Raw genomic sequence first — 22,283 nt, 5'->3', positions numbered from 1 at the left:
CACCAGGTATTTAGTGATCACCTCTCTGTGAGACAGGTGGGAGGTGAATGCAAGAAATGGTAAGACTTTCAAGGAGCCTACAGTCTAGTAGCTAGACTTAGACATTTACAAAATGAAAAAATTTTTGAGGGAGAAAAATAAAGGTTCTTTGTGCACAACAGTCAATTCTCTGGAACAATCAGAGAGACTTCCTGAGGAGTTGGCTTCTAGTCTGAGTCTTGAAATATGGGCAGGAATTGAACAGATGAAGAAGAGGAGGAAGGCTTTCCAAGTAGAGGAAGCAACACGAACCAGGAAAATACATGTTCTATATGAGCAACTCTACATAAAATGATAACATTTTACCATCGGAAAGAAGTGTATAGATAATCTGGACCCATCCACCATCCAATTCTTGAATTTCTTTTGGGACTTCTCTTTCAAGTAATTGTAGCAGCCCATTTCACCTCTGGGCCACTCTGTTAGAATGTTCTTCCTTATACTGAGACAAGATCCAATGATACTTGCTAAATCCTAGCATAGGTACATGATAGAATGTTTTTTTGACTTTAATGCCTGGATAATGACTTAGTCTTGGTCTCTTGGGACCACACAGAGTCGGTCTCTATTCAGCCGGACCACAGGCTTATGCCAGAGGAGTGATAGGAGAGAAGCCCACGGAGGCAGAGCCCAGTGGGAGGAGCTTTGAATGGCAAACTGAAGGAAGCAGGGCTGTGTCTGGAAGGCCACAGTGAGTGCTTCCAGATCTTTGGCACATCAGTGACATAATCAGTGCAGCAATTTAGGAAGATAAATATGGTACCTGTGCACAGAAAGGATTTGGTGGAGAGATTCTGGCCCCTGGATGTTAGTTAACAAGCACGGTAACAATAGAGTTATGACATAGAAAAGGTCTGGCCTAAGATAGTGAAAACAGAATAGAAAAAAAAAAGTGTCAATGGAAGAGACACAGAAGAAATAATGTGTAATTATTGACGAACTATACACAGTCACCAGCAGGTACAGGGATGAGACTCTCCAGGGCAGGCTTTCATGACATATTCTTGTTCCCGTCCACCTTATCTTGCTGCTGTCAGCCTCAAGCAGCTAATCTTAGCATTAGTCAGCTGGATTATTCCAATTCAATTCAATTCAACAAATACAGAATTAATCAGTTAGTATGTGCCAGATACTGTTCTGGGAAGACACAGATTATGAAGACAAGATTGCTCTTCTTATATTCTCTCAGTTTCATTGAGGTATAGTTGACACATAGGAATGGTATATATTTAAGATGTGCAACTTGATGTTTTGATATATGCATACATTGTGAACTGATCACCATACTCAAGCTAGTTAATACGTCCATGACCACGCATAGTTAGCTGTGTGTGTGTTTGTGTGTGTGTGTGTGTGTGTGTGTGTGTGTGTGTGTGTGTGTGTTAGGAATACTTAAGATCTCAAAGAGTACAAAGTTTCAGTTATGCAAGATGAATGAGTTCTGGAGACCTAATGTACAGCATGGTGACTATGGTCAATACTGTACTCGAAATTTCCTAAGAAGGTAGATATTAAGAGTTCTTACCACAAGATGCCTATTCTTAAATGTTATATCTGGGGAGAAAATAATTTTAAAATCAAGGTATCAGCAGCCATTTGAGACTAATTAGCAGCCATTTGAGACTAAGCTTGGCCAGTGGTTGTGGACATAAGCTGGTGTTTGTACATTACTGAAATATGATATTTTCTAAATTGTCCAAACCCTCAAAAAAAGTTATTGTAAAAAATTAGAAAATACATTTAATTTTTTATTTTATTTTTTATTTATTTATTAAAAAAATTTTTTTTAATGTTTATTTATTTTTGAGACAGAGAGAGACAGAGCATGAACGGGGGAGGATCAGAGAGAGGGAGACACAGAATCTGAAACAGGCTCCGGGCATCGAGCTGTCAGCACAGAGCCCAACACGGGGCTTGAACTCACAGACTGTGAGATCATGACACGAGCTGAAGTCGGACGGTCAACCGACTGAGCCACCCAGGCGCCCCTACATTTAATTTTTTAAAAGTTTATTTACTTATTTTGATAGAGGGAGAAAGAGAGAAAGAGAAAGGGAGAGAGAAAATAGTGGGGGAGGGGCAGAGAGAGAGGAGAGAGAAAATCCTAAGCAGGAGACTCCGTGCTGTCTGCACAGAGCCCGAGGCAAGGCTCCATCTCACAAACCAGGAGATCATGACCTGAGCTGAAATCAAGAGTCAAGCATTCAACCGACTGAGCCACCCAGGTGCTCCAGAAAATACATTCAATTTTTAATAACAGTAATCCTGTCTTAGGATAACGGTATCACATTTTGAGGAATATTCTCCCTATTTTCTAGACTTTTATACATAAATGCCTGTTATTTATAAAATGAAATTAATCTATTAACACTGTCTTTTATCTTACTTTTCCCACTTATTAATGTAACAGAAATATATTTCCATGTCAGTCAATAGAGACCTACTTCATCATTGTCTATCCTCCCTGTGTCCTTTCAAGGGAGATTACAATTTACCTAACCAATACCCCAATGCTTAACATTTGAGTCCCCCCTTTTTTGTTTTTATAAACTATACTAAAAACCAGGAATTTATAGATATATTACACCTTTGTCTGACATATCTTTAGGAAAACTCTTAGACTTAGAATTCTTGGGTAAAAGTGATTTCTCTCTTAAAGCTATGGACGGACATACATTGCCAAATTCTCTTTTATTCTTCACCCTTAGTGTGTGAAGATTCCCCTCCCCCCATTCATCTGCCAACACTGAGAATTATTAGTTTTTCTAATCTTTACCAATCTCATAAATGAGCAAGAGTGACGCTTGATTACTATTAAGGTTGAACTTTTTTTTCATGTGCTTATAGTTAGATAGTATTTACAGAGATTTTGTGAATAATATGTTGATGTCCCTGGCCCACTTTCCATTAGGATATTTACTTTTTTCTTTCTCATTTGTCAAATATATTTACATATTGATCTGTCATCCTATGCATTAAAATATCTCCCAACCCACCATTTACCCTTTACTTTTAACTTTGTTAAGGTCCTATTTTCTGTACAACAGTTTTAAATGTTTATGAAGTCAAAGCTATCAGTCTTTTCCTGTCTGATTTCTTATGTGAGCATTTATACCCCGGCTTGTGGTTTTCCTCTGTTCTGCAGCTGGCATGCTGGGGCAGTACAATGTTGGTAACTGCAAAGGTGGTGTTTCTCATCCCAGGATGACGGGTCAACAGAGGCGCTACTATATAGCAGCTGAAAAAATTCTTTGGGATTATGCTCCTCAAGGCTATAACAAATTCAGTGGTCTTCCCCTAAATGCCTCCGGCAGGTAAGCTCTCTTTGCTGGCATTTCTAAGACTCTCATAAGAGAGGCACCTGTTAGACTTTTCCCTGTGACCTCATTTATATACACAGCCCTTCTCCTATGAGCACATAGGCATGGATGGCGTCATGACACCACGTAAGGAGTTCTGAGCCTCGTAATGTACATATTGCTGAGAATTGGCAGAGTATCTATTGTTTCATGATTTGCTGGCTAAATCAAAGCACTAGGTTCATTCATTCATTCATGAAGCATTTCTTGAGCACCTACTGTGTGCAAACTGCAATGCTAAGTGCCATAAGAAGTACTAAGCTGACAGAGAATAGAATAAGGCCTCTGCACATATGGAAGAGAGAGTTTTGAAGAGAGAAGAAGACAGGACCCTCTCTCACTGGAGGTGAACTGGCCAAGGAAAGTTATCTTTTTTGGTTCAAGGACAGCCTGATAGGTTATGACTTCTCTACCCAGAATGTGCTTGTCCTACCTATCCAGCAAAATGTTACTTTTTCTTCAAATTCTAATGTCACTTCCTAAGTGAAGCCTCCCCTGACTCCTGAGTCATTAGTAATCATTTTCGCTCCCAGAGCATGTAGTATTTTTCACATTGAATCTAACAATTCATTAAGTGGTTGTGGACTCCTGTGACTTGTTATTATAGAATTCTGTGTAATGATGTCTGTGAAAGCATTTAAAATATATGGTATGATACAAGAATGGTTTTTATTACCCTATGATCTCTTTTATGTTCGAGGGAATGTTTTTAAAATTTTCTTTCTGATTGATAAGACACCCTTGGTTTCTTTCATTGTAAATTTCACTCACTCATTCATTCATTCTTCCACCAAACCAACGCACCTGACCCCAGCCTAAAGAATTTGTGTGAATCATTTATGAACGTGTTCGATATCAAAACTCTCTTTTGACCAGTATTTCTCCATAAACAGAATGAGAATTAGCACTAAGAATTCTGTCTTAGAAGGCTTCCAGAATTCTGAAGCACCTTACAAAATATAAAATATTGAATTATATTTAACTGATATTTAATGTGATATATGAAAGCACAACATAAAAAGCTATGGGAGAGTTGCAGGGAGGTGCCTAAGACAGTGTTCCCACCCTCAGGTCGGAGAGAAACTGCATGCACAGGAGAAGAGAAGTAACTTTGCAAGTTACAAATAAGATTAAGATGAGTTGTCCAGACAAGTGAGTTCTCTGGGCATTCAGAGAGCACTAAGATAGCCAGGGAACCCTTCACAGAGTCAATGGAACTTAAGCAGGGTCCTAAAGAATAACAGAATTCATGAAAGTGAATAGTAAAGAGAGAAATTTTATTTTATTTTTAATGTTTATTTTTGATAGAGAGAGAGAGAGAGAGAGCAAGGGAGGGGCAGAGAGAGAGAGGGAGACACAGAATCCAAAGCAGGCTCTGAGCTGTCAGCACAGAGGCTGACATGGGACCCGAACCCACAAACTGTGAGATCATGACCTGAGCCGAAGTCAGAAGCTTAACTGGCTGAGCCACCCAGGCGCCCCGAAAGAGAGATATTTTAGATGTAGGGGTTAGTTAGATCAAAGTGACTGGAGCGAATATTTGCATAGAGCCATAGGAAGAGAACTGGGTAAACTGGATCTCAACTGCATAGGGCCTATCATCCTTTTGAACTTGATTTGATTGGCATTTGCATGTGAGTGAAGATGCTGGAGCAGGTAAATGACTGTGAATATTACCATCTTGGGGATTAATATTATAGTAGTGTGTATGTTGAAGGGAAACTCCGAGTGAGCCAATGGAAGAGGGAGGGTGCCAAGAGCACAGTCGGAGCTCCGTGTAATGTGGCCAACACAAGGCGACGAGGGCAGGTACTGGGGTTGCAGCAGTGGGAAGAAAGGAAAGGAAAAGATGCCAAAAGGGCACAGAAAGGAAGGAAGCAGCAAAAGGCTACAAAATGAGGGTGAACAAGATAAGGGGATGAGGCAGAGAAAGAGGACAAAGTCAGCCTGTGTGACTCCACGAGTGAAGGCACCATTGGCAGAAATAAGGTGTCTAGGACAGTGCTAGTCAGAATGTACGTTACTGTATTTCACATTTGGAATTTGGCTTTTCATGTATGTCGTTCGTGCGATAACTCCACCAACGAAGCTATTTGATGAACTAGACACTTCATTCCTTGATCATGCCAGATATGAAAAAGCTTACTATATGCAAGACTATTCATACTGACGTCAGCAAGAGATATAGAGGGATACTTACTCTGCAAAGAAACCAGTTAGCTCTTTACTTTGTAGGACACCATTCTGGGACTCTGACGCCGGTAAGTAAGGAGTTCACCTGTGCTTTCTTCGGTTGCTGGACCTCCGGGGAAGAAAGTACAGTGGCTGAGAGAGGAATGAGCTTGACCACCATCCAGCCCCCCAGAGACTTTCAAAGCTGGCTAATTATTCCTGGGAACTTAGTTGAAGACGGTTCCGTCTTTCCTGGGGAGATATCTGGGTGGGTGGACGAGCTAAGGACAATCAAAGGGAGCTCCATAATTAAGGCATCTGGTGCATATGTAGAGATGTGCTCTCAGCCAGGTTCCTATTCTTTACACAGTGACTCCGAGCTCTACTTCACACAAGGGGACAACAGAATTGGAGGAAAATATTGGAAGGCTCAGTATATGGAGTATGTTGATGCAACTTTTACTCGAAGAAAGAGACTCTCTGAGGCAGAAGCCCATCTTGGAATTCTTGGTAGAATAAAACCATCTGTCATGTTTTGAATGGGGGGAGATGCTTTAGTGGGGCATATATGTCTACGTGGAATGACTCTTCCTCTCCTGCCTATATTCACTTCTCTCTGCCTCTTTTCATCCTCTTCTCCCTCCTCCTCTTGATATTTTTCAGGCCCCGTCATCAGGGCTGAGGTGGGTGATACCCTGTTAGTGACCTTTGCCAACAAAGCCGACAAAGTCTACAGTATTTTGCCTCATGGCGTCATCTATGACAAGGCCTCTGATGCAGCCCCAAACGTAGATGGTGAGTCTCAGCCTGGCCTCTGGGAGGAAAGAAGATGAGTAAACAGAGGACTTAGAAGTGGGTAGATTTGGTTCAAGTCCTGGTCCCTTTCCTTACCGGCCCTGTGAGCTTGTGCCATCATTTAAACTTTCTGAACTTTATTCTTCTCCCCTACTGAGGCAGGTAGTGACACTCACCTCACAGGGCTTCAGGACGAGCTGGAGAGAATTCAGGGCAGGGTCTGCCCCGCAGTAGGCACTTAGGAGATGTTGATGCCTTTCCTTCTCCTTCAGCAATGTAATAAATCTCAACGTGGGCTACGTTCACAGTCACCCCCACTACCCTGAGATGGAGAGATTTTTAGCCACGGGTTGTGGGGGATTCTGTGGGTGAAGGCTGAGGAGAAAATCTGATTTCCAATGTTTGGTTGTCTTCAAAATCTTACACATGGTCTTTGTTCTGTCTCTGTTGACAAATATTTATTAAAACCAGTCTCTTTTATGCCTACCATCATATATGGCCTCTCCTCATTACAGAGGAGGTAATAGAGACTCTACATATAAGAAAGGCAGTTTCTGCCCAGTGGTTGCAGGAACTATCTTCCACTCATGATATTGCTCTTGGGAAACTCCTGATATCTTTGGAAGCCTTCCCCATTCTGGCAACAGACATCATGAGTTCTGGGATACTTCTTTGTGCCCAATGATGGGGCTAGGCCCAGTCCAGAGCAGGTGTGAGGTGATGGGGAGGGAACAGAGAAGGAAGGAATGGAGGGAGAATTCCCCCTCCTCAGACCCATCATCACTCTCCCCACCTGGAGCATCATCTCTTGTACCTGCACTTCCTTGGTCAAATGGTCACAAACACTGTGTGTGTGTGTGTGTGTGTGTGTGTGTGTGTACCCAGAAAGAACACCGGTGATAGCCCAAATGTCTATATTTTCTATTGTTTAACTTAGCAAACTTATTGGGCACCTTTTTGCAAAACTCTGAACAATATGCAGAGAGTTTCTGACCTCAGTCTAGCTGGAGAGACTCAACGTGTTCATTTAGCAATATAGTATTCAGGGTGAGTGCAAAGTCTTGGGAACCAGACAGTGCTGAGTTTGAATCCCAGATCTGTCACTCATCAGCCTTATCACCTTGAGTATTCACCTACCTTCTCTATCTTATGATTATGTGGGGTTATTTTCTAGTTCAACCTTCTAGATTTCAAATTCTATTTTTTTAAAGATTTTTCTTTGCATTTCCTTTTTTTAGTGTTTATTTATTTTTGAGAGAGAGAGGCAGGGGGGCAGAGAGAGAGAGGGAGACAGAATCCCAAGCAGGCTCCCTGCTGTCAGCACAGAGCCCTAGGTGCAGCTCCAGCTCACAAAGCTGTGAGATAATGACCTGAGCCGAAATCAAGAGTCAGACGCTTAACCTACTGAGCCACCCAGGCACCTCAAGATTTCCAACTCTTTAAAGTGAAGTCTCTTGCTTAACTTTCTGGGATATCCTCGTAGTGCCAACTTTAATATACTCCACATACAAAGGCGCTCAATGATATTTTATAGATTTACATTTAATTGTGAAATAGGCAACTGTCACTCTTTTAATATTTGCTAAACCTAGTATTTGAGTAAGAAATAACATCTATGAAGGTACTAAATGTAATCTCTGAAGAAGATCACCCTTTGATCCAAACTTCTCTCTCATAAAACATCGGACCGTGGCAGTGGTCTCCCCGGTAGCATACACACATGGGAACAACTGTCCTTCTACAAAATACATCATCAGAGAGAGACCCAGGGCTGGAAGACCCAGTCCAACAAGTTTAATGTCATTGGCTCTGGCTTTGAGTAACTTTCATTTACCTCCTCAGGATTTCTGAAACCAGGGGCACATGTTAAGCCGGGTGAAACCTTCACATACAAATGGACGGTGCCTGAAAGTGTAAGCCCGACAGCCAGTGATCCCCCCTGTCTGACCTACCTTTACTTCTCAGCGGTTAAGCCAATCCAGGACACCAGCTCTGGCCTTGTGGGGCCCTTGCTAGTCTGCAAAAAGGGCGTTCTCAATGCTGATGGGACACAGGTAGGCCATCAAAGATCACCAAGTTCTTCTCAGGGTTGCATGTGGGAGACACCAGGAATATGGCTAGGGATTAAATAGTAATAAAGGGTCAGGTACGAAAAGCAGTGCTTCCTCCACCCTCTTAATGTTGATTTCTACATAATGAGTAATTTATTTTATTTTTTTGTAAATTTAAGATCTGAATTTAAATTTAATGTAATCTTAATGTAAAGTTAAGATCTAAAACTTACAGATGCCCACCCAGAAACCCAGGATTTCTGCTCGTTGCGGATGGGATTCAGTGGGTCCCTTTCCCTGTGCATTGTTTTGATTCTAGAATCTTTGGAGTCCACATGGAATGTGAATTGGGGCCCTTTCTTCTTGGACAAGGCTTCTCAGACTTGGCCACGTGGGGAACCTTTTAAACATCTTTTATTCAGGCACTCCAGACCAATTAAATCAGAATCTGCAGGGGCTCTCCGATGTGCAACCAAGGCTGAGAACCACTGTAACTCATCGCTGTAAGCCGAAAGTTAATCGTTAGGGTCGAAGGCACAAGAAAGCATGTAGATAAATTCTTACAAGTCCCACCTTTGAGGCTCCCCTGGTTGCACTGACTAGTGTGGCACAGCACAGCACTTCAAGCTATGTCCACATGATATTAAACACACTGATGAGAAGAGGCAAATCTAATCATGTAACCATTGTGGTTTACTTCACCAATCAGAAATAGCAAGACTATTTATTTAAATGGTATATTATATGATGTTTGGCATTGTAAGCACCCACTTCTGGACTCAACGGGATTTCTAGGTAGAGGACACAAAGTGTCTCAGTCCGCCTCAGACTTGTACTTCCCTGCACAAAGTTCCAACCCTAGAAATGTCTATTAGAGGCTGTGTCCCTGGCCCTCGGAATTGGCCCTCAGTAACGCACGTGCAATAAGACTGAATACAGTTGCACTGTACAACAAGAATCATACAGGGCAAAGCAGAATGACTACCCCTATTTTTTAACTAAGATGTTTATTTATTTATTTGGAGAGACAGAGAGAGAGCATGCATGCGTGCACAAGCGGGGGAGGGGCAGAGAGAGAGGGAGAGAGCGAATCTCAAGCAGGCTCCGCGTTCAGCACGGAGCCCAAAACAGGGCTCGCTCTCACAACCATGAGATCATGACCTGAGCCGAAATCAAGAGTTGGCAGGTTAACCGACTAAGCCACCCAGTGCCCTAACGATCCCTATTGTAAAGCCGAAGAAACTGAGGCTCAGAGACCGTGAGTGACATCCCAAGAGACACCCCTAATAAGTAGTGAAACTTGGCAGTAGAACGCGGGACTTTGAGCTTCCAACTTTGTGGTTTTGTTTTTGTTTTTTTTTCCAAGACACCACCCTGCTTCCTCTAGCTCAATACCTGAGCCCAGGAAATTGAGTGCCAAAAAACTTGTGTAAGGAGGCCCTGATTTTCCCCCAACTGCATCTATTTAATGGTGGCTTGAACGCTTGCTAGAAGCACCTTATGGTATGTGGGGGGGTGTTGCCTGAGCCAAACACCATTTGCGGCCAATCCATTTCCACCAAGTTCATGAAAAAATTAACCGTAACCCGAAATACTCCCTACTTGGGATTTGGCCGAGCGAGGAATCCATTTGGCCAGACAGAAAGTTATTTTCAACGCAAAAAATACTTAGGAAACACATACTGAACCAGGCCCTCTATAGGTAAAAGCTTACGTCTCTCCTAGGTAGGTAGGTAGAGGAGATAAAAGAGGTGTTTTCATCTCTTTCCAGTAAATTCTCCCAGAGGTGAATGGTTGTCACAGAATCTAACCAGGTGCTATAGGGCCCTTTCTAACATTTATGACCTTCTGCAACAGCCACTTAAACTCCCTGCTTGTCTATCCAGCCGTTTATACCACCCTTATATTTTTTTATTTTGAATAATTCAGTTTCAGATTTACGTAAAAGTTGCAAAGAAAAAAAACCCACAAAGAATTCCCATATATCCTTTGCTCAGATTGCCCAAATGTAAACATTTTATCTCATTTGCTTTCTTAGCCTTCTCTTTATTTTTCTGGGTTTTGTTCCCCTAAACTATTTGAGGTAGGTTATAGATATGACGTCTCTTCAATGTGTTTCCTAAAAGCAAGGTCACTTTCGGACATAAACACAATGTAATTATCCAAGTCAGGAAATTAACCTTGATACTGTACTATTATCAAAGCTGAGTACCCTTTAAAATTTTTCTGTCTTTATCCTTTATAATAAAAGGAAAACATGTTTTTCCTCGACCAGGCTCTGGTCTACATCATGCATCATCGCTTCAAGCCCCTCTTTCTCCTGTGATCGGTTTCATCATAGGGAAGCAAGTGTGACTTTTTTTTTCTTTAAAAAAATTTTTTTTTAATGTTTATTTTTGAGAGAGAGAGAGTGTGTGAGTTGGGGAGGTACAGAGAGAGAGGGAGACACAGAACTCAAAGCAGGCCCCAGGCTCCAAACTGTCAGCACAGAGCCTGACATGGGGCTCGAACTCACAGACTCACGGACCGTGCAATCATGACCGGAGCCAAAGTCGGTCGCCCAACCGACTGAGCCACCCAGGCGCCCCACAAGTGTGACTTTTCTAAAATGCAAACAAGATCACGTAATATCCATGTTAAACACCCTCCAGTGACTTCCTATCACGCTTGGAATAAAAATCTACATTTCTTAGCCTAGACCTATGTCCCCCGGCCTCCAACTCCTTTGATGTGTCTCACACACACCCTCATGCCTACTTATACTCCATCCACATAAGCCTTCCTGTTCCTTGAACAGGCCAAGCTTATCCTTGGCTTAGGGCCTGCTTACTAGGCTCCCTCTGCCTGACATGCCTTCTTCTGACCTTTGCGTGGCTGGCTCTTCCTGTCACCTCCTTAGAAAAGTCTTCCCTGATCACCAAGCTAAAGTCATATGCTATTACATGACCCGATTTTAATATCACTTACCACCAGGGGACATTTTCTTTGTTTACTTTTGATGTGTTATAGAACGTTTCTCCTCACAAGAATGTGAGTACCATGGAGCAGGAGACTTGCCCGTCTTGTCTTCCTTTCCCAGAACAATGCCTGGTGCATTGTTGACGCTCGACCAATATTATGGTTGATGAATGAAATACAGGGTAAGCATTCCTATCTTCAAAGTCATTATTAAGAAGTTTAGTTAACAGAAAGGGCCACATTACACACACACTCAAACACTCCATGTGTGGCCTGCAAATAGACACTGAAAATTCCGGGACAAGCTTATTTGCCAAACTCCCCACATCCACATTTTAAACACTCAGAGTTGTGTGAAGGACCATGGTTCAGACATCCCAGCTTCCTTACTGCTGTGGGAACCTAAAACATATTGATGTTAAGTGCTCTTCACAAAATAGCTTTGTGCTGCAGACGCTAGACGTCGCTCAGGTACATTCCATGCACGAGTGCAGGTTGGATTAATCCAAGTTCTCCAAAGAAACAGAACCATAAGGATGTGTATGCAGACAGAAGCAGACTTATTATAAGGAGTTTGCTCACATGATTATGGGGGTTGACAAGTTCCAGGACCTGCAGGGAGAGTCGGCAAGCAAGAGATCCAGGAGACACAAAAGTCCAGAGGGCTCAAAGCCTTGGAAGAGCCTCTGTTTGAGTCTGAAGGCAGAAAAAAGTCAATGTTCCACTTCGAAGACAGGAAGAATTCTCTTTTACTTGTGGGAGGGTCAGATTTTTTTGTTGTATTGAGTCTTTCAACTGATTGGATGTGGCCCACCCACATTGGAGAGGGTGATGTGCTTTGCTCGTCTACCATTTAAGTGTTTGCTCGTCTACCATTTAAATGTTAATCTCATCCAAATACACCTTCATAGAAACACCCAGAATAATGCTTGACCTAATATTTGGGCACCTATGGCCCAGTCAGGTTGACACATAAAATGAACCTTCACGTGGATTATCACCATGTGGTATCACCTACTTTCTAACCTTTTCCTGGGTTAATTTCCCACCCTCATAGACCTAGTTACCTTCCAACTGACTCTCAGGTGATGAGGTTCTTCAACTCAATGCCTTTCAGTCATTCCTTCTTGTCTTATGGACAGTTGCAATTGCAGCTAATAGTCACAATTAACATTGAACACTTAGTATCTGCCAGATGTCTTGAGTGCTTTACCTATATTATCTATTTTAACCTTCACACACACACACACACACACACACACACACACACACACATACACAACCCCAGGAAGTGGAGACTACTCTTATTCTCATTTTTCAAATGAAGGAATTAGAGCTTAGAGAGAATAAATCACTTGCCCCAGTTTTCACAATGGATGTGCAGAATAACATTAGCACCCATAGCCCATAATCTTTTAAAATATCTTTGACCTCTTACTTCTCTCCAATTCTTCATATTTTCCTTTAAATATTGCAAGCCTACATCATTTCTTTTCATATCCCATGATCTTAAACTACTGCCTGCTAAAACACCATGTGATAAAAGCAGTAGGTGCATATAAGATATGGTGTGAGAATAAAGCAAAGGGCACCCACATCTCTGATGATGCATTAGGAAAGCATCACAGAGGTGGGACAGCTAAACTGGCTCTTGAGGTTGGATTGGGGTGGCATACCTTCAAGTTGAAGGGATGGATGCACGAAGGCCTACGGAACACAGCAAGTTCAGATCGCTGCAAGGGGCTTGGCCTCACTTTGGTCAAAGTGCCAAGAGGGAAGGGCTAAGAGCAGGTAAGCAACAACGAGATCACTGTGAGTTTAGACTGTATTGTCCAGTTTCAGAAGGAGAGAGATGTGATCTGTGGCAGTTCTGGGGATTCCTCCAGAGCAGGCAGCGGGTTAAAGGGTGAGTTGGAGGGGAGTACATTAGACATAGGAAGATGGTTGAGGGACATAAAATACAGTCACCTCTCTGGTTCAGCTTTAAAGAAAAGCATATTTCGGCAATGTAGGATGTTGTGTGTTGCGTGACATGCTCGGACAGACAGATTAGGAATATACACAGTGGGAAGTAATCCATGGTGCCCTCCATTTCAACTTACATTAACGTAATTTAGCAAAGTCTGATGGGTTATGTGAATTCATTATTTCACTCAAAAACATGTAGAGTGCCTGCTTTTCCAGACATTATTTTATTTTATTTTATTTTATTTTATTTTATTTTATTAAGTTCATTTATTTTGAGAGACAGATGATGCGGGGGGGGGGGCAGAGAGAAAGGGAAACAGAGAATCCCAAGCAGGCTGCATGCTGTCAGCACAGAGCCCAACACAGGGCTTGAACTCATGAACCACGAGATCATGCCCCAAGCCAAGACCAAGAGTGGAATGCTTAACCAGCTGAGCCATCCAGGCTTCTCTCTAGGCATTTTTTTAAAAGCTGGGGACACAGAGAGGAACCCAAAACTTCCCTACTCTCACAAAGCTACAATGCAATGGGACAACACTAAAAAAATGTAAGTTCACAAATGAAATATAATTGCAGATAGAGTTAAGTACTATAAAGAAGAGTGAGTTGGGGGTAAGTGAGGTGAGTTTGCAGGCAGGGTGGATGCTAGGTGACTGTTTTAGACAGGGTGGTCAGGAAAGGGTACTTGAGGAGGTGACATTCGTGCAGAGAACTGAATGGAGTAAGGGAGTGAGCCAGGAAAGACCCGGGAGAACCTTCTAGGCAATGGGAACAGCACATGAAAAGTCCCTGAGGCAGGAGTGAAGTTGGTGTGTTCACAGAAGAGCAAAAGGCCGGGGTGGCTGGAGTAAATGAGGGGTGAGTACAAGGAGATGAAGTCAGAGAGAGAGACAGCCCAGGGCATGGAGGCCCTGGGAAGGAGAATAAGATAGTGATGACCAGACTGAAAATAGGAGTCCCACAGTGTAGGGAAGCTTCTGAGCAAGGACCTATTTCCTCTGAGCAGATCTCATGGGGAGGGATAAGGATATAAACAGAAAGATGAAACGTTAGGGTGTAAAATGAATTGATCAGAATCATGCTCAGAATCCTGATTTACAAAATGACCCAACTCACGTTGGTCCTAATTTATTTGTGTTCACGTTGAAAGTGAAGTAGAGATTAGAATTCCTCCAAGCTGTACTTTTTATACAGTTATGTTCTTCTTCTCTTTAGAGAGGAATCGACAAGGAATTTTATCTACTATTTACAGTCTTTGATGAGAATCTGAGCAGGTATCTTGATGAAAACATTCAGAGGTTTACATGGCGTCCCTTCAGTGTTGACAAAGAAGACAAAGATTTTGTGAAGTCCAACCGAATGCATGGTATGAAAAGTGTCTTTCTCTTCTGTAAGGATTTGAAGTGAAAATATTTGGAATGTTTTAACTATCTTGATTTTGGTTTCTTGGACGTTGTTCTTGGTCAAGAGTAAATTGTTTCATGACTTCATCTCACAAGGTCTGGTGAAACCTCCTACCTCCCAGGGACGTTGTGCAACTTAATACTTCTGAAATACTTCATCAGCTTTAGATGAAGCAACACAACATATGAACCAGCAAAGACTGCAGTACTTTATAAATGTAGAAAATGACTGACAAAATGCCCTCCCTTGGGTTCGTAATAACATCATTGAGGCTAATAATCCAAGTGATAATTGGAGATAATCATTAAACAACAAAGTGTCTCTTATCAAGTTGCATGAAGAACTGTCTAACGTGATAATGTGTAAAATACTAGCGAATTCCCATCCCAGATCTTATTTAAAAGGAATTACTTAATTCTCCTTCTCTTTCTTATATCAGTTGTAACAGTGGCAAACCACCTCATAATTGGCGTGACTTAACACAGGAGTCTCGTTAGACTTAGGCACACTACCCTAGATGGCAGAATAGTGAGCGAGAGCCCAATCCCAAATAACTATGAGAGCGTGCAGTCAAAAAGGAGCTGAAAGCAAGCATTGTTAAGATAACATGTGCTAAATTGCTTGTTTTAGGACCAAGGCCAACATCTATTTATTGTTTTCAAAACATTATAGGAGAATAACAAAATAGACCCTAATCTCCTTTCCCCACAAGGAGGTCAAGAAAGTCCAAGGTTCCAAGTGACCCACAGCAACCAGCTCACGGACTCCTATGGTCCTGGGTACTCCATGCCAACAGTCTCCTCTTGGACCAATGGAAAGCATAGAGTAACGCATTTTCAATACCATTTTCTACAAAATGTTTGTTATAACTGAATCATGAAATTTGTTTCCCACCCTCCTAGCAGCCAAAAAAAGAAAAAAGAAAAAAGAAGAAGAAAGTAGAATGAGGAAACATAGCAATTCCTTAGTGGAGAAGCTAAGTCGCAAAAGAAACTTATCCTAAGAGAGACCCTTAGGATAAAGGATAAAGAGAAAAGATAAAACAACCCAACAGACCACATCACATCCAGCTCCATCCTGATTTGGCAATGTAATATACACTTTCATATTTTCGACATGGAGAGTACGTCATCTTTAAAACAAAATGCAAGGAAAACAATGCATTTTAATTTAAATTTTACATTAATTATGAATTAAATTCTATCTCCAGTCTTGCTTGCATGGAGTATGAGAGAAAATGACGGCAACAATACCAAAGAAAAAGTGCCTCTCGTGTTACCCAGTGCCTTGCATTACACCTATTATGTGGTCTATATGAAAAGATGTGGACCTCCTTTCCTAGAGGGCATCCTCAACAGCTTGTGAGCTATCCTTGGGGGTCTTTTCTGATGAAAAAGAGGCATACCTACAGTAGTTCTTGGGTTAGTCAACAAATATCATCTGGGTTAGGGGACAAGTCTACACGAGAAGGCAGAACAGTATAACTTCTTTACCAGACCTTACCATGGGCTTTGACTACCTTTATCTGACACTACAACCAGCAATGACATCATTCTTTCAATAAATTTTTAGAGTACTGTTAAACAAGCAAACAAACAAAGGTGTTTGTTGAATGCATGAATGAATGTTCCAGAAAGAGAGAATTTAAACTAGAGTTCCAAGGCAAGAGAAGATTCTCTATGGGCCAGTCAAGGACTAAATCATTAGTACCCCAATTTACAATATCACTTTAACATTCAATGGGCAGGATTTACATAATTTATTTGCAAAGGTATTATCAAAGATTTTTTTTCAGAAAATGCAATGTTCTCAAAGCATCCTTCTTAGATTTTCTGCTAATAATCTCAGATATTTGAGTAAAATTACCAAGCACCATTGGTTCTGCAGACACAGAAATAAAAAGCAATTTTATCTGGCAATGGGATTATAACAGAAGGTCACTTATGTGTGTGATAGTTGTTCTTTCCTACTATGGGCATTAGTAAGAAGTGGGAGAGGATAGAATCTTTATCTCTCTACGGGGCATCACGCATAAGACATGTGTGGTCACCCCTCAAACAGTGCTATTCAGTTAATGCATTCATCCCACACAGAGTGGGGTTCATCCCACACAGATGTGGTTTCTAAATTCTTTTCAAGACACTGCTCCAGGGAGCCACTATCAATGGATCGAGGTTGATATAAAAGAGAAAAACACTTTTCATTTCTGGAGATTCAGAAGGTCTTCATATCTAAGTAACCATTATTCAAAGTTCCTTCAGTTATTTTACTGAGGCAGGGAAATAAAACTTACCAAAAGGCAAAATTATTTAATCAAAGGCTAGCCTCTTATAGACTTAGCGTCCTTCTCCCTCCCCCCCCCCCCCCGCCTCAAAACAATCCCTCTTCACTGACCAGACGTGCAAATACAATGTCAATCAATTGCAAATCTTTCAAATGACGCCAGTTCCATGAAATCAGTAATGAGATGTCTGATAACTTCTGGAATCAAATGTGAATCCATTGGTAAATGAAGATCTGATGAAATTAAGTGAATTAATGACCGAAGAAGAGACACTTAAGGGAGATAACAGAATAAGAACCTCAAAAGAAAGTGATTTTCAAATCACGAGCTTTGGGGAGAATGGCGAAGTCCATAAATGTTTTCACAAGGACGATGCTCTTTATAATCTGCAAAACTAAAATGTGAAATGAAGGATATTGTATTACACTGTCAAACAATTTTGTCAGAAAAACTTATGCCAGAAAACAACCTGATTTGTTCCTTATTGATTCTTAGGGTTTGTGCCCTTGTGTGTACATTGTTATACATAATATTTTCACAATTTTAGTATATTTTCATTATTCATTGTTCCTCTTAGTCTCCATTTTGGATTGAGTCACTGTGTGACTTTTCTCTAGTGTGTTTACTCTCTGGTAGTAAGGATCTTCTGTAAATAGTTTGAACTTGAGCAATTGAACAGACTGCCCCCACACATTGATAATCTTGTACTAAAATGGTGTGTTTTCTGTATCTATAAAATCGTACTGGGCTCTGACTATCTTCTTTTTCCTTTCATTTAGCTATTAATGGCTATATGTATGGCAACCAGCCAGGCCTAAGCATGTGCAAAAAGGATAGAGTTTCCTGGCATATGATTGGAATGGGCACTGACACTGATATGCACGGAGTTTATTTTCAAGGGAACACCATCCACCTACGAGGAACTCATCGTGACACCCTGGCCCTGTTTCCCCATACCTCCACAACGGTGTTCATGCAGCCAGACCATGCAGGTAAACTCGGCAGGGCCACCGCAGGTGACCAAATTACTGTCTTCAGGCATATACCCTTAGCGTCCTCCCCTGGAATAAACTGGTTGAATTTGGGCACTTCAGAGGATGTAGCAAGACGTACAGTCTTGGTTACAATCAGATAATCCTAACTATTTTATTCCAAACACACAGTACAAGGGACAGAGGAGAAGCATCTAAAACGACATAAAGCATCTAAAATGACACAAAGAAGAAGTCCCCTAAATGACCTTGCCACACAAATCTTGGGAGAATGCCCTTGATTCATTCCTAGGAATGATTCAGCCCCAAGAAAGAGGGTATTTCTTGTTCTCCTGAAGCACAGACATTTTAGTTGCTGCTCTGAAGCATCTACCAGGTATAGACAGCCCAGTGGATGCTTCCAGGTGATAGACATGACCTTCTTTAGAGACTGATAAGTTACTTGGAGACTTCTCCATTTTCATTCTGTTGGGCACCATTAGTTTCCCTGGAGGGTAAGCTGCACTGGGTCAGAAGTCCACCGAGGGCCCATTGAAGGGCCAGTACTCATCCCTTCTCTTAGACATTTCCAAGCTAATTGGATAATTGGGGCATTTTTATAAAAGATTCAGAGCAACACATGGCTCGTTTGAAAAATAAGATAGCCAGTGCCATGGACATTCAAAATGTTTCTCCAACCCAACTTTTTCATTAGTCTTAAAACGAAACCAATATACTACCCAAGATGAGTACTTGTTGGCTCTGTCTTCTTTATGAATTAGTGTCTACTTTGCTTCGCACTAGAAGTACAGTTTAGATGCCTCTCAGTGTCATTGGTTAAACACTTAGGGCCTGTGCTTCAAAACTTTTGCCCAAGTACTGCCTGAAATTAGGAGTTCCATAACCCGTGCATTATAGACTTTGAGTATTCTACCTTTCTACATTAGTATAATTGATCAGTTATGAATCACCCAAACCAAGGAATGCCTTGAGCACAACGATTTTTGTTTTTGTTTTTTAAATATGCTCTTCGACACTGAAGATGGGAGAGGAGGGAAACAGCCAGATTTAATCCACAGAAATAGAAACTGGCATTCAAAGCTGCAGTTGGCTGCAATAATTTTAGAGACTTGGTTAATTATTCTAATGCTTTGGGTATTACACATGTGCCCTACGAGCTTCCAAACTGCTTATGACAATGTTTTCCAGTTTATGTTTTGTGGTGAGTATAAATCTGTGACTGCTTAACAGCTTGGTCATTTGGCCCAAATATGAGTAGACCCTAGGCTTCGACTCACATTTTTTTGTCTTTGTTCTTTTTTCTAAAAACCACATTATTGAGATATGACTGATAGATAAAAAGTTGTTGATATTTAATACATACAAATCAATGAGTTCGTTAGGCGTCTTGTCATGTGTCTGTTGGCCATCTATATGTCTTCTTTGGAGAAATGTCTATTCATGGACATTTTTTAATTGGATCATTTGTTTTTTGAGTATTGAGTTGTATCAGTTCATATTTTCTGGATACTAACCCTTTATTGGATATGTCATTTGCAAATATTTCTCTCATTCAATAGGTTGCCTTTTAGTTTTGTTGATTGCGTCTTTCACTGTGCAGAAGCTTTTTATTGTAATGTAGTCCCAATAGTTTATTTTTGCTTTTATTTCCCTTCCCTCAGGAGACATATCTAGAAAAATGTTGCTATGGCCGATGTCAGAAAGATTACTGCCTGTGCTCTCTCTCCAAGAATTTTAATGGGTTCAGGTCTCACATTTAAGCCTTTAATCCATTTTGAATTTATTTTTGTGTATGGTGGAAGACAGTGGCCCAGTTTCATTCTTTTGCATGTAGCTGTACCAGTTTTCCCAACACCATTTGTTGAAGAGACTTTTTCCCATTGTATATTAATTCCTCCTTTGTTGAGGATTAATTGACATGATTAATTGTTGAGGGTAATTGATATAATTGATACAATTAATATAATTGTGGGTTTATTTCTGGGGTTTTCATTCAATTCCATGATCTATGTGTCTATTTTTATGCCAGTACCATACTGTTGTAATTACTACTGGTTTGTAATACAACTTGAAATCTGGAATTGAGATCCCTCCAGTTTTTTCTTTTCCATGATTGCTTTGGCTTTTTGAGGTCTTTTGCGGTTTCATACAAATTTTAGGATCGTTTGTTCTTGTTTTGTGAAAAATGCTATTGGTATTTTGATGGAGATTACATTAAATGTGTAGATTGCTTTGGGTAGTACAGACATTTTAACAATATTTGTTCTTCCAACCCATGAGCATGGAATGTCTTTTCATCTCTTTGCATCATCTTGAATTTCTTTCATCACTGTTTTATAGTTTTCAAGTACATGTCTTTCACCTTGTTAGTTAAGTTTAGTTCTAGATAGTTACTGTTTTGGGTGCAATCGTAAATGGGATTGTTTTCTTCATTTCCCTTTCTGCTGCTTCAATATCAGTGTGTAGAAATGCAACAGATTTCTTCACATTGATTTTGTATCCTGTGACTTTACTGAATTCATTTATCAGTTCTAGTAGTTTTTGGAGGGGAGTCTTTACAGTTTGCAAATTAAAAAACCACCATGAGATGTCACTTCACACCTGTCAGAATGGCTAAAATCAAAAACATAAGAAACAATAAGTGTTGGTGAATGTATGGAGAAAAAGGAACTCTTGTGCACTGATGGTGGGATGCAAACTGGTGTAGACACTGTGGAAGACAGTCTGGAGGTTCCTCAAAAAATTAAAGCTAGAACTGCTCTATGATCCAGGAATTGCACTACTGGGTGTTTACCGCCCCCGCCCCCCAAAACACACAATTCAACGGGATACATGCACCCTGATGTTTATTGCAGCATTATTTACAACAGCCAAACTATGGAAGCAGCCCAGGTGTTTATGAAAAGATGAATATATAAAGAAGATGTGGTATATATGTACAATGGAATATTAGTCAGCCATAAAAAGAATGAAATCTTATCATCTGTAACAACAAGGATGGAACTAGACAATATAAGGCTAAGAGAAATAAGTCAGAGAAAGACAAATACCATCTGATTTCACTCATATGTGGAACTTAAAAAACAGAACAAATAAAGGGGTTCCTGGGTGGTTCGGTTAAACGTCTGACTTCGGCTCAGGTCATGATCTCACGGATTGTGAGTTCGAGCCCCATGTCAGGCTCTGTGCTGACAGCTCAGAGCCTGGAACCTGCTTTGGATTCTGTGTCTCCCTCTCTCTCTGCCCCTCCCCCGCTTGTGCTCTGTCTCTCGCTATCTCTCAAAAATGAATAAATGTAAAAAATAATAATAATAAAAAAAGAAAACAAATGAGCAAAGGAAATAAAGAAAAGGAAAAGAGAGAGAGAGGGACAAACCAAGAAACAGATTCTTAACTACAGAGAGCAAACTGATGGTTACGAGAGGGGATGAAAAATAAGTAAAATGATAAAAAATAAAAGAAACATATATTTATGCATAAAAAAACAGATTAATGGGGCGGGAGGTAAGTATATATACATCTGTGAAACTATCGTCACAACCAAGGCCTTGAATTCCTCTTTGTTCTTAGAGAAGATAATTCCTCGGCTAGTGAAGAACATAATGAACACATGAATAGCAGGCTGCCTGCCAAGCAACACGTGCAGAGGGAGCTCTTCCCATGTCTACCTTCAGAGCGTCTTCTGTGTGGTTTCCCAAAGACCCTTCCTCATGAGGTCCTCGTCAGTGCTGGGGGGCTTGAGTACCCACTGAACCAATGGGTTTTGCTCATCCTCAAGGGGTAATTAATGAAACTAATCCCTGATCACTCGCCTCTAAGAACAGTGTCTACCAAAGGAAGGGAAGGTTTATTGATGCAGCAATTCCACTGACAGTTAGTATCTTCCAATATTTTTGTCTCATATAATTTTATGGTGAGTTCAATTAAGATGTATCTACCTGATGCCAATCTAGAAAATTCAGTTTATAAAGTTACATAATTCTCAGACATGCTTGTTGGCATTCTGTAGAGCAATCTGGCTGATTTTTTTTTTTCTTTTCATCTGGCATAATGTAGACCTGCCATTGGTAATGAGAACCTCCCTTGCTCAAAGGCCTAAGGAAGTAATAATACACCTGGCTTTAATAATAGTACCTTACCTGTATATTGCACTGTATATAGTTTATGAAATATTTTAGGGCATAATACCCTAAATTTCAGAAATGTGCCCCTATTTGAACTTTGTTTAGAATATTAATGATACAGGTTATTAGTTCATTTT

General features: G+C 40.8%; 1 protein-coding gene across 1 annotated transcript in view; it reads left to right on the top strand.

Moving 5' to 3' along the window:
* Positions 1-22,283, top strand: part of HEPHL1 (hephaestin like 1) — an 80,497-nt gene that overhangs the window by 26,065 nt on the left and 32,149 nt on the right. Inside the window, exons 6-11 of the mRNA XM_047072505.1 lie at positions 3,185-3,353; positions 5,941-6,080; positions 6,234-6,365; positions 8,208-8,419; positions 14,558-14,708; positions 17,810-18,022. Of these exons, the coding sequence (XP_046928461.1) occupies positions 3,185-3,353; positions 5,941-6,080; positions 6,234-6,365; positions 8,208-8,419; positions 14,558-14,708; positions 17,810-18,022 (1,017 nt within the window). The remainder of the gene's footprint in view (positions 1-3,184; positions 3,354-5,940; positions 6,081-6,233; positions 6,366-8,207; positions 8,420-14,557; positions 14,709-17,809; positions 18,023-22,283) is intronic.

Source organism: Lynx rufus, unplaced genomic scaffold, assembly GCF_022079265.1.
Source record: "Lynx rufus isolate CCGP_SWC_20201006 ecotype Redwood Valley unplaced genomic scaffold, mLynRuf1.p SCAF_9, whole genome shotgun sequence".
Lineage (NCBI taxonomy): Eukaryota > Metazoa > Chordata > Mammalia > Carnivora > Felidae > Lynx > Lynx rufus.
Note: the sequence above shows the minus strand (reverse complement) of the source record. Positions and strands in the feature narration are given on the sequence as shown.